Genomic DNA, 13,559 nt, shown 5'->3' on the forward strand with positions numbered 1-13,559 from the left:
GGAAATGAAAATGTATAAAAATTTCTTTAATGATAATTAGCATTGTTAGTTAATAATATATAAACACTAGCAACACTAAGTTATTGGAAACCGTCCTGAGGAACCCGTTTGAATTCTGCAACAGGAAAAAAATTATCACTTTTCTAGAACTTAGAGAATCTTGCTGTTTAGCATAAAATCTACTCATAACGATTTCAAAAGTAGTAAAACTAACAGGCTGTACATGTTCTTGCCGATTATACAAGTCTAAATTGCTCTTTCTTGGTTTATTGCTTCGTAAGTAATGATATTCCTTTCGATTAGTGGTAATTTTTCAGTTAGTCTCTCTTGAATGTGGTTAAGGCACTTGACTGGTGAAATTTCAAAAAAAGTAAAAAAAATAGAAATGACATTCACGTTAGGGTTTCAGTGTTTTCCCTTCTCTTTCGTCTGACTCTGCATCACTCTAAATACTTTAACAATCTCATCGGAGAGAAAAGACTTATAACTCAGCGCCAGGACTTCCATGTAGCACGTGTCGATGAGGTTGGGCATTTGGTCAATGTGGATGTCCCTACTCACGTACACGTCTAGAAACTCTGCGAGATCCCAGAAATATCTCTCCGCTCTCTCTGGATAGAGTCTCTCCACGGTCACCGTGAATGTCTTGATCAAGCGGATGACGTGGGGCTGCCAAATTTTACGCACGAGTTGAACCAGGTCCTCCTCTCTTACTTTGGCCCGTGACGCGTGGGCTAGAACCTTGACCCCCAGAAAGAGCTCGTCGTCAGAAATGACGTCCTGGGTGAGCAAGCCGTCGTAGTCATTACCGAGAAGGGCGTACACAACTTCCTCCGAAGAGAGAATCAAGAGGCCGCTGAGAGGGACGACCCAGTTCGGGTATCTTTTTGTTCCTGCCTGAGCGTTGGATCGGTGTTGGTTGATGTCTGGAAGAGGACTGGAGTAACCGGAAGCCGGCTCCTTTGGCCTCCCTTGGGATCTTGGCGTAGAGGCGACGGTGAAGTTGGGAGACTTGACAGGTATTTCAGGAAGTAAATAACCTTGTCTGTTGGAATCTTTTTCTGTCTCTTGGGTGTACAAATAACCTCTTCCAGAGGGTGATCCATCAGCAACAGCTCTGATTCTCGAACTTCGGTCTTTTTCACCAATGGACCTTTTGTCAGGATCTTTGGTGAGAGCTTCTTTCACGCTTACCTCGACTGTGATTTGAGACAGCGGAGCCCCTCCGCCGCTGTGGTCTTTATTTTGCCCTTCTTTGGGCTCTTTGTTGGATGCCCTATCGTTAGGATTCACGGCTCCTGGTTTACCCTCTTTTCTTTGATTTCTATTCTCTTTGTTCTTATTCTCTTTTTCACCACCTGTTTCACTCTTTTGCTTTCCATGGTTTTCCTTAGCATCATCTTGACGTTTACCAAGAGTACCGCTGCCTTTGCTCTCTCTTTCTTTTCCTGTGTCTCTGACCTTTACATCCTCTCTTCCTTTAGCATCGCTGCTTTTCTTCTTTGAAGGGACTTGGTCTTTCACTTTGGCTGTCGTCTGCTCTTTCTCTGCCTTGCCCTCGCCGGTAGAATCTTTTAACCTTTTCTTCTTTTTTCTCACCTTCGACCCTTCATCGTCTAGGTTCTTGCTCTTTTCCCTTTTATTGCCCTTTTCCTTCTTACTGCTTTTGCGGTTGGAGTCTTGTGCATCGTTGCCACCAGCAATTTTCGCGAGACTTCCCCGCCTGCTGTCTGCCTTCTTCTTCTTCGTGATTTTGCTGCTGGGAACGGTTCCTCGAGAGCTGCTCTTCTTGGCTTTCCTGGTCTTCTTGATTTGACCTGGATTGTTGTTGCTCGTTTTGTGTCTCCTTAGACTCTTGGCCGTCTTGGACTTCGGGCTGACCTTCTGGAGGGGCGGTAGGATTTGCGGGGGTCGCTCTCCGTCACCTAGAAACAAAAACTGAATTAGAAAGCATTCGGCAACACAGATCAGAAGAAACTTCTCATGGGGTTCATCAGTGAAGATTAGAATGACCGAGCTTTGCAGTAAACTATAACCTATCTTTGATAAAATAATTGTGTTTGTAGTCATGTCAAGACGATAAACACTAATCGTTAGGTAGGCCTGTTATGTTTTCAATTTAGGACGTGAAAACTGAAAACTATTGTCTACCCAGTGTAAATATTGTTGTAAATATACAAAATTAATTGCCATAGCTTAAGAGTGTGTTGAAATGCACAGTGGTACAATTTAAATAAATTACATATAGAAGACCTAATGAAATATTTAAAACAAACCAATCAACCAAACAATAATAAATATTAAATTGTTTATTTTTAGTTTACTATGCAAAAACTATTTATTTTTCGTCTACTATTGAATACTATGACGTTACTGTCTGGCTTAGTGTCTGGAGCAGTGTCTAATAAAATAAATTTTTGAGCGTGAAGTGTAAAGGATTAAGTGTTAAACTAAAGAAATATAAACTAACTCTTCTTTCTCTGCTCCGCTGCTTTTTCTCTCTCTTGTGCCAAAGTTGATTTCCGATTGCTCTTGGCTGAAGAACGCCTGCTGAGGATGGCTCCCTTGCCGCCCTCCACCTGCTCATGCCAATACTTACATGACACCAGCCCTGGCCAGAAGGTCTTGTGAAGTAAAGTGGGGGCATCTTTCTTGTGGACTGTGACCAGGAAGGACTTGTAAGCTGCCCCTCTAGGGGATACTTCCTCTACATGAAGGACCTGGACGCCCTGACTCCTGATGAACGACTCCAAGGTGACGTCTGTGAGGTGCACCACCCGGAAGACCCACAGCTGAGCCACTCCTTCTTCTTCCTTATCGGCCTTAGCGGTCGCTGGATTCTGGTCCGCAGAGCGATCCTTGTAGGAGGCCATGTCCTGCGGCTGGGCGTAGTATTCGTGCCTGCTCCCTTCATGGCTGGTGAGGGCGGTGAGAGGCTTGTCTTGACCCAAGTAATTGGTACCCCACCTGGTCATCTTCAGCTCATGGCGATTGCGGCCCCCAGATGGCACCGCCTGTGCCAAACATTACCTGTCCAAAGAGAAATCAGAAGCAAGTGGAGTAAATGAATAAGAAAGAAGAGAATTATTGTTTACTAGATAGATCGTATATTTCTGTTAGACATCATCTATGTAAATACAGAGGGAAGAAAACTTAAGATGAGAAATAGTAAGAACAGACAATAATCATAATTGACAGCCCCGTAAATGGCACATCTTTTGCCAAACGTTACCTGTCCAAACAGCCATAAAAGCAAAGGAGTTATGGATTAAGAGCGAACGACTGCGCTATTATTAAATCTCTTTTGTTTACTTGGAGCACCTTAACACATTACACGGTACGAGCTCGTAGCCCGTGTGACGTCGAACCAGCACGACAAGAGAGCTGTGACGACTTTCTTGGAATACGTAGTTGTGAAACTGCGCATCGATCCACCCGCTAGACGTGCAATTAAATTGTGAATTAATGTAAACTGCGGCGAGTGGCAATTGCTGGTCACTGCCTGAACTCGATGGGTAAATCTATATATATATATATATATATATATATATATATATATATATATATATATATATATATATATATATATATATATATATGTATATATATATACAAAAACGACTCCTTCAAGAATAGCTGGAGCTATAGGAAGTGTATTCTCGCTTTGACTAAATAAAATATCGAAACAACTGAGAGTCTGAAGAATCCTTTCATTCCTCTCTCTCTTTTTCTCTCGTTAAAAATACCAAGGACAAAGCTCCCTTTGAATGCTGATTTCCGTGATACCCTTCAAGTGTAAAACTTCCAGGCTTTATAGATAGTGTAAATATTTACTCAGTATCACTCAATTATAACTAAGCATGAAAAGCGTTGGTCTTCAGAGTGAGGTAAACAATGTGTGAACAAACACTCACACACTCGAGAACATCAGCAAAGAAGTTAATGCATTGGGGTTATTATCGCCATTGCTCATATCGTTAAAGTTTAATCGAAGTCAGAGGCATAACCTCTGCAACGGCACCTCGCTGATTTCTACCTACGTATAGATCTATTAGTAGACGACTGTTGCATGACCATACAATGCACATTTCTGAGTGTTATGACACTGTTAAATGGGACCTAAAACTGTCGTCCAGCTCTCCACCAAATCTATCCAATTTATATTAAGTCTGTGAAAAGAAACCAATTCTTTTTCGGCCCGATTGAATGCTCAACTTGATAAAAAAAAAAAAAAAAAAAAAAAAAAAAAAATATATATATATATATATATATATATATATATATATATATATATATATATATATATATATATATATATATATATATATATATATATATATATATATATATATATATATATATATCTTTAATGATTGAATGAACTTCCCAGTGAAAAGCGTCTGATATAAAGTTGGGAGCAAACACTTGGAAAAACTTAGTACAATGCAGAACTGTGTTTATTATCACCCCATTCTTTGGCATAATGATTTTGTCGTTAATCTAAGGATACAAACAGACAATTATTTCTTCAGTGTTTTTTCGCTTATGTGATAGGAAGAGAACATTTAATAATGACAGCATTTAGCAACAAATGTTCCATTTAAGAATGACGGTTTTTTTTGGGGGGGATGGGGGCGGGGGGAGAAATTCATTCTTCAAAATGCTTCCTGTTCTCTGAGAGAATGCGGACTGGGAAACGAAAGAACATCTTTTTGTTCAAGTTACATTACATCTGTTATATTTTTCAATTCTGTTTATTTAGCTCTTCCTGTTCCATCTACTGTTAGTTTAGTCAGCGTGCCTCAAAGCCTTACACCTTTCGTGACAGACGGGACATTAGTACTCTAACTGTCATATATTTGCACATGCGTGATCTAGATCATCATCCATGATTTCCTTTGATGTTACTATCATGGAACTTGGTGCCCCCGTTTCGAATTGAGACGAGCATAATAAATGCGTTAAGTTCAAAAGCTTACTTTGCATAGATTTTGCTGTGGTAGGTATTCAGAAGAGCTGCTGATTTTCAGTATGGTAAGGGTCATAGATGGTATTCGACTAAATGTCAGCCTTTTAGCTAGGTAGGTTTGGCTTCTTATAACTTACAAAATCTGATAGGTGAAAAGGACGCTGTAGTATAGCCTGCGCTGGAACATTCAAGACATCCAACAGCTAAGAGTAATCACGTGTGTTTTCTAGACTAAGAAGGTTGCCCAGCAAAACACCACATAGTAATGTACTTAATAATTAAAGAAGTCTTATAAGTTAAGGTCTGGTAAATTAAGAGGTTCTTGTAGTAGATTCCAGTTATTTTAGTCCCTGCCACACCCTCCCCTCAAAAAAGGGCAAGTAAAATATATCTGTATTCGATAGATACAATATGTACGGATGAGCTGTGACTCCTCTTCTTTCATGACGGTGTAGGTGGTTCAGAGCTGTGCCCTCCCGCCCTTCTCTTCTATTCTCTGAACCCACTCTCGAATCCTGGCAAGGGAAAAGATTGTATTCATAAGTTAATAAATTTGAACTCAGAAGTTTCAGTAGGAAATATATGAATTAGTAATGTGGTAATCAAGAAACTGAAAGTTCATTCTCGGCGGTCGTAGTATTTACGAAGATCGGGTGAAGGTGAACAATAGATTTCATAAACAACACAAGCATATATTTGATTGATAAGGATTCACGAGGGCTACAGACGCTGTCTAGTCGAAATAAACATATGTAGGGACTGATTCGTATTCTTGCTTGCAGTACTAGATTATCTGTGCAACGCGAAATTAGTTTTCTTTTTCTTTTTTTGTATGCTTTACGATGTGCGTGATGAGAATTCACAATTCACATTTGAATTATCGGCGTTTTTTGTGTTGATTGATCCTTTCACGTCAGCAGTCACCTTGCATTAATCTTGTGCCTTAATATTGTCCGCTAAAGCGAAGATTTTCTTTTTTTTTTAAAGCAATTTTTGTATTTAAAAAGACGGAGATAGGAGATAGCTGCTGAGTCTGAATCGATGTGATAAAAAAAAAATCCTGAAATCTTATTCGAATTATATTTATAAATTATCTTATTGCATTGCGAAAGAGTTGTCATACGATTCTCTTTTCTCGATACGGAAGAATAAAAAAAAATGCTCTGAATTCGAGATTATTCCACATACTTAGCAAAAAATAAAACAGTTGTATTGTCAGTCTGTATATTATATGGAAGTTAATAACTCATTATCTAGAAGTTACAATAACTAACTGAACAAGATTATAGGATATTTTATCCTTACTTTTCCTTCAGATTCACATTTCCATATGTTTTGATATCCAGAACGCCAGAGCTGTGGAACTACTTTGACACCAAATGGTTTCAGCTCTTCACCTTGATTGAGTACATGGAAGCAGTTTGGGGCAATCTGTCTACATTTTCAGTGATCTAAGCTGATTCTGATCAGTGTCACAAATTCCAGTCGTATCCCTTGACGTTTTTAACGCTTTGTTCTTGTTACTATGTACCGATTACCTGTATTGCTTTTCTGCACCTTATGTTTCCTAATGTTTGCTTGTAGGTGATATTTTTCTGTAGCAACCATGCCTCTTATAAAACACAATATACATTAATTTTGTGCTTCTGTGGTAGAGTCTACAGGAAATAGACTTCATGTGAAATTATTATTATTATTATTATTATTATTATTATTATTATTATTATTATTATTATTATTCTATTATTATTATTATTATTATTATTATTCGGGAGATGAACCCTATTCACACGGAACAAGCCCATGGGGCCCTTGACTTGAAATTCAAGCTTCCAAAGAATGTGATGTTCATTAGAAAAAAAAGTAACAGAAAGTAATGAGAAATACAGAAAGAAGAGATCACTTATCAAAAAAGAAAAGATAAATCAACAAATAAGAAAAAGCAGTTCAACATAAGATACTTGATGTTATGCGTGCGTTGCAATTGCAAAATTAACTAAATATTTACATCATTTTTTATTTGACAGATTTATTTTATACAATATTGAGCGCCAAATGCACGACAGACAAATATTATAACAAACAGCCATCCATATTTATTTGTCTTTTGAACAATATATTTAATAGTTTATGTTAAATGTTTCCGTGTTTATAAAGACCAATTAACGAATTATGCTACCAGTTGTGGAAACTGAAAAATTAATTAACAGAAATGATGGTCAGAGTCAAAGAATAGCATATAAAACAACTGAAGAGCTGATTGGCAGCGCTGGTAAGCGTAAGGATATACCGGTCAGGGATGGAAGATAATTTATTGACCAAATATGTTGAAATAACAAACAGATGGAACGAACACTTTGAGACAGTTCTTAATAGGCCAGTCCCCCCAGAAGAGGATATACCGCCTGCTCAGAAAGATTTAAATATTGATGAAGGTGAGATCAGGCTAGAAGAAGTAGTTAAGGCAATAAAACAGGTAAATAATTATAAGGCCCCAGGAGAGGATGGTTTCTTCCCGGAAATGTTTAAAGTGGAGGATAGATTAGTATTTGTCTTGAAGATATTATTCAGTGAGATATGGGTGACGGGAATAATACCATCAGGTTGGAAGAATGGTGTGATCATTAAAGTCCCAAAGAAAGGAGATCTGAGTAAGTGTGGTAATTGGAGGGGAATCACTTTGTCACCTGTAGCCTTGAAAATTTTCTGTAATGTTGAATAGGTTGGAGCCAGTGGTTGATGGTATTCTGAGGGATGAACAGCCTGGTTTTAGAAAGGGGCGGGGTTGCAGTGATCAGATCTTCATAGTTAGGCATTTAATGCAGCAAGCAAATGAAATGAAAACTTCGTTGAGTCTTTGTTTTGTTGATTTTGAAAAGGCCTTTGATAGTATTTCTAGAAGGACTATGGGAAAAATCATGAGGTATTATGGAATAACGGAAAAGTTTGTGACGGTTATCGTGAACATACATGAGGGAACATCTTGTAAAGTGATGATTGATGGGTGTTTGAGTGATCCATTTGAAGTTAAGTCTGGTGTGATTCAGGGTGGCATTCTGCCTCTTCTGTTGTTTGCATTGGTCGTGGATTACGTTATGAGAAGGATTAAAAGAGAAACGGATGCAAGTATACTCTGGGGAGAAAATGTGAAACTTTTTGACTTGGATTATGCTGATGATATGGTTTTGCTCTGCGAAGGACCAGAAAAGATGCAGAGTGTTGGATTGTCTAGTGAGTGAAGGTCGAAAGGTTGGTTTGGTTATTAATAGTGGAAAAACTGAAATCATGATTACGAATATTGAAAATGCACAGGATTCTCTAATTGAAGGTTTGGTCGCAAAGCAAGTGGATAAGTTTAAATATTTAGGTACTTATTTAGATAAGGATGGTTCTCTGAGCACAGAATTTATGGAAAGATTAAAAAAGGCTCATCAGGCAATGGGAATCCTTAAAAATATTTGGAATAATAGCAATTTTTCTGTGCAAACAAAAATCAAGATTTATAAGGTAATGGTTAGAAGTATTTTGATTTATGATCATGAGTCATGGTACAGTACAGTGACTTCAGATAATAAATTCTTAGCATTTGAAAATAAGGCGCTCAGAAGAATATTAGGAATTAATTGGAGGGATAGGATATCAAATAATAGAATTAGAGAAGTAAAGGGGGTGCAGCCGGTCGATGAATATGTCAGTCTCACGCTGGAAGTGGCTAGGCCGTGTGTATAGAAGACAGGGAATAGTAGGAGATACAACGGGTTGGGTTGCCCTTGGTAGAAGAGGTAGAGGTAGGCCAAAGGAGATGTGGTTAAGGACAATGAGGCGGAAAGCAGAGGAGTGTTGGGAAGATCTTGAGGAGTTAGTCCAGGACAGAATGTGGTGGCGTGAGTTCATCGAGGCCCCATGCATCCCCGTGGGTACCTCAGGAAATGATTGATTGATTGACTGACTGAATAAGAATTGAAAAATAACAGTTTCATCTTTTATAGGTAAGGAATGTGTATTTAATATTTGTTATTCAATGCTGGTATGTGTGCATATATTTATGAACAGTAAATATAATTCACAAAAACGTATATAGGTAATGAATAATGTTTTCTAACATCTCTCAATTCACCTGTCAAAAACTACTTTACACCACAGTGCAATACATACCCCTCAGTATTCGCTTCTCATTGCCATGTATAGAGACTCCTCCTCCCCCACCACAACCCCCCCACAAAAAAAAACAGGCAACTGGGACGATTGCGTGACGATTTTCAAGATTAATATGTAAATCGTTCCCCAATTTCTTCTGACCCTATTCCTACCTGTCGTTTCATTTCGACTTTTTGTTTTTATTCACGTTTCCTCCCAATTTCCCAGTTGCCTGTTTTTTTTTTTGGGGGGGTGTTGTGGCTGGGTGGCGGAGGGAGCAATGAGAAGCGAATTCTGAGGGGTATATATTGCACTGTGGTATAAAGTAGTTTTTGACAGGTGAATTGCGAGATGATAGAAGAAATTATTCATTACCTATATACGTTTTTGTGAATTATAATATTTAATCTTAATAAATGTATGCACACATACCGGCATTGGTACTCTATAAAAAAAGATGACATAAACATTCGTTAATTTAAATTCCGGTGGAGAATGCTATTCATAATTAGGGATAAGGTTAATTTGAATAAGGGCAAACGACAATTAAAATTAAGAGATACAAGGAGCGTTAATTTTAGGGAGAAAATTGGTTCAAGCTAGGGAGAAGACTAAATTTTAGGGACGATTTTTGAGCTAAAACCTGAGATGAGAGTTGCTTCAATTTTAGGAGAAAATTCTTAATAACAAATAAAGATGATTCATATTAAGGAGGAAAAATTACTCGATGCTTTGGAGAAAACTAGTTTGAAATTGGGAGGAAACGTGATTTAGAAATAAGAAAAGATTAATTCAGATTTCAGAGAAAATCAGTTCAACATTAACGGGAAAAGGTGATTTAATGCTAGGGAGGACACTGGTTTGACATTAGAGAAAACAGTAACTTACAGTAAAGAAAAGGGGAACTTGAAATGTAGGAGAAGATTAACTTTGAATGAAGAGAAAAAGTTATTTTAAAAAACAAGGCTAGAAAAATAACTTGAAATTAGGATGGAGAGGTAAAGTTAAATTAGGGAAAAGGGTATTTTAAAATGATGAAGAAAAAATCAAATAAATGTATAGAGAAAAGCTAATTCAATATTAGGATGGCAAAGTAATCCTGTGAGGGAAAAGGAAATATAAAATTTGGTTGAAAAAGGCAGTATGTATAATGATAATAAGGGAGGGAACAACTATAGAATCCTTCTCCAAATAGAAGATAATTTTGTTATCTTTTCTTTTTCTATTTATGAAACATCATTATATTTTGATTTTATCTATTAAATGAGTTAGTTTATTTACTCTTTTTTTCTCACTAGGGCGCATTTATACACAAGATCTGTGTGGAGGTATGAGGTCTTAAAACCTATACATAACACTCTCTCTCTTTCTCTCCACCCCACCCCCCAATAAGTAGGAACCCAAAACCGAACTGGCGTATCAGGACCAGTTCATATTTCATAGCTGACATGATTGCTTTCAGTGAAGAACAAACCAGGGGAGGACCTCGTCGAGGTAATAACTCTACTACCAGACGGGTGGAACCAATCACCAGATAAACATTCTCTCTCTCTCTCTCTCTCTCTCTCACGTGTTTCTAACAACCGGAAGGTGGACCCTTGGTCCTTTACGCTGAATAATGCATCAAAAGGCAGCCCCTACGTTCCGAGTGCCATTAATTTCTAGCAATCTCGACACATGATCTGACCTTGCTCGGGCAATGGCTTTCGTTTTTGAAGGCGGTTCTATGGCCACAGAAGCCGGCATGTAGACAAGTGTACTATACGTCATGGAGACTCATGTAAACAGCTCTGAGCTGAGAGCAAATATGTAATTGTACCTTTATATCTGTGTGTTTTGATAGAACCGTATGTGTGATTTCTTTCTGCACACATTTGCGCATGTGTATAAATACATACCTACATACTTATATGTGTGTGTATATATATATATATATATATATATATATATATATATATATATATATATATATATATATATATATTAAAACGTATGCATGTATTTTATTTGTAAGTTCGTTATATGGTGATAATAAGACCTATTTTGGATACAGGGTATTAACCAAAAGGCCGTGAATGCGTAATGCACACAGTATAAAAAAAAAGAACAGTACAAACAAGTCATTGTCGTCTAAGAGTAACCAATAATTTTTCCATTGTATTTGTCTTCTTCCACGGGATACACTTTTTCTTAGGTAGTCATTTCTTTATTCCGAGTTGACAGCAGACGAGAATTACGGTAAAAAGAGCTACCTCTTTTTTTTTAGTTTTGTGTAAAAGAAAACTATTGAAATGGCTATTTGTCTGTCCGTCCGCACTTTTTCTGTCCGCCCTCAGATCTTAAAAACCACTGAGGCCAGAGGGCTGCAAATTGGTATGTTGAGCATCCACTCTCCAATCATCAAACATAACAACCTGTACCCCTCTAGCCTCAGTAGTTTTATTTTATTTAAGATTAAAGTTAGCCATAACTGTGCTTCTGGCAACGATGCAGGATAGGCCACCACCGGGCCGTGGTTAAAGTTTCATGGGCCGCGGCTCATACAGCATTATACCGAGACCACCGAAAGATAGATCTATTTTCGGTGGCCCTGATTATACGCTATAGCAACTGTACAGAAAACTCGATTGTGCCGGAGAAACTTCGGCGCATTTTTCATTCTCGATTTCATGGTCCTCTTTTTCTCTGTTCTGGTTGCAAAGTCCGTACCTCAAACAGACTGAATTTCGCCCTGAAGATTTTCCATTATGCTGACTACCTCGTAAGGAGGTAATGCCGTCGGTGCACCTCGTGCGGTGCACTGTGGGCATTACTTAAGGTTTTTTGCAACGTGTCTTCGGCTGCAACCCCTTTCGTTCCTTTTGCTGTACCTCCTTTCATGCTCTCTTTCTTCCATCTTACTTTCCACCCTCTCCTAACAATTGATTCATAGTGTAACTTCGGGGTTTTTCTCCTGTTACGCCATTCAAACCTTTTACTGTCAATTTCCGTTTCAGAGCTGAATGACCTCATAGGTCCCAGTGCTTGGCCTTTGGCCTAAATTCTATATTCAATTCATCATACTGAATATTTAAAAAAAATACTGTAATCGCATTATTCGCGAAGATAATGAATCTGGCACAGCCATTTTACATTCCTAAACTATATTCCGATTTCAATCATTAGTCATGAAGACAAGGTTAAAAACAGTAAGAAAATGCAGGAGGGAACGGAAGTAAAATGAAAATAAGAATTAAATTGCCCTTCCTAAGTACAAGGAAACAGAGGCAGGAACAATAACATATAATTATTGTTGTTCTTTGTATTCCAGTTAATGGGAAGGCCATTAGGAGTGCCGGCTGATTGCTATTACCAACCCCCACCCCCTGCCAAAAGCAAGGAAAGTAAAAATAGTTGAAGAATAGAGAAATATTAAAATGAGAAAAGTAATAGCAACTACTGAATAAGAAAAAGAAAAAGAGCAGGCTACAACACCGATGTGAGTGGGGGACTTACTCTCAAAAGAGGAAAAAGAAGATTCGAGAGAATTCCTCTTCTTGGAAATACAGTGAAAAAAACAGACAATGAATCAGCAACTCTGACCTCTATATTGTTGGAGTGGGAAGGGGTTGCCTGGTGGGTGATACCTAGCCAGGAGAGAAAATTCCTAGTCAGTTGATCATTTGGAAGAATGCATTCCCGCTCGTGAAAAGCGGCCTTGTTAGTTGAAAGCCAATATTGACACTTAATAAATTTCGTTCGCGCACATACTCTATGTTTGGACAGACATATTATGCTTCACTGCATGTACACATATATTCAACGTTAGTCTTACTGATTACTGAAGAACTCAAGGCCTTTGCGCTGGCTCGTATATAAACATGAAAACATACACACTCAATGTACATATACATATATGTTTTCTATATAGTATATGTATATATTTACATATATATATATATATATATATATATATATATATTATATATTATATATATTATATACAATTTATATATATATAAATATAAATGTATATATATGTATATGTATATATATACATATATATTTATATGCACATAATTTGTATATAATATATATACATAATACATAAAATATATATATATATATATATATATATATATATATATATATTTATATATATATTATGTATTATATGTATTATATACAAATTATATATATACATATGTATATAAATATACATAATATATATAAATATATATGTATATATATATGTGTGTGTGTGGTGTGTGTGTATGTGTATGTGTGTGTGATAATGTTAAAGAAATGCCAACGTTAATGTCCATGCCATGGACGCGCCTCACAGACCCTGCAAAATGACGGTCAGCATTATTGCAAGTTCGATAGCCAGCTTGCATGTCAGGATTAATAGCAATGTCACTCAAGTATTAATTGACGCAAAGACCGTAGCCGGTGGTCTTTGCCCGTTTCGCTG

General features: G+C 37.4%; 2 protein-coding genes across 2 annotated transcripts in view; one reads left to right on the forward strand and one right to left on the reverse strand.

Moving 5' to 3' along the window:
* Positions 1–262: 262 nt before the first annotated feature.
* The window catches only part of LOC136847422 (transcriptional regulator ATRX homolog), a 26,426-nt gene continuing 13,129 nt past the window's right edge, over positions 263–13,559 (reverse strand). The window contains exons 2-3 of the mRNA XM_067119093.1: positions 2,471–3,030; positions 263–1,925 (exon numbers count right to left, since the gene is read on the reverse strand). Of these exons, the coding sequence (XP_066975194.1) occupies positions 406–1,925; positions 2,471–2,975 (2,025 nt within the window). The 5' untranslated portion in view covers positions 2,976–3,030 and the 3' untranslated portion in view covers positions 263–405. The remainder of the gene's footprint in view (positions 1,926–2,470; positions 3,031–13,559) is intronic.
* Positions 7,876–8,208, forward strand: LOC136846950 (uncharacterized). Its single transcript, XM_067118204.1, has one exon. The coding sequence runs from the start codon at positions 7,876–7,878 to the stop codon at positions 8,206–8,208; it is 333 nt and encodes a 110-aa protein (XP_066974305.1).

The sequence above is a fragment of the Macrobrachium rosenbergii genome, chromosome 16 (genome assembly GCF_040412425.1).
Source record: "Macrobrachium rosenbergii isolate ZJJX-2024 chromosome 16, ASM4041242v1, whole genome shotgun sequence".
NCBI lineage: Eukaryota > Metazoa > Arthropoda > Malacostraca > Decapoda > Palaemonidae > Macrobrachium > Macrobrachium rosenbergii.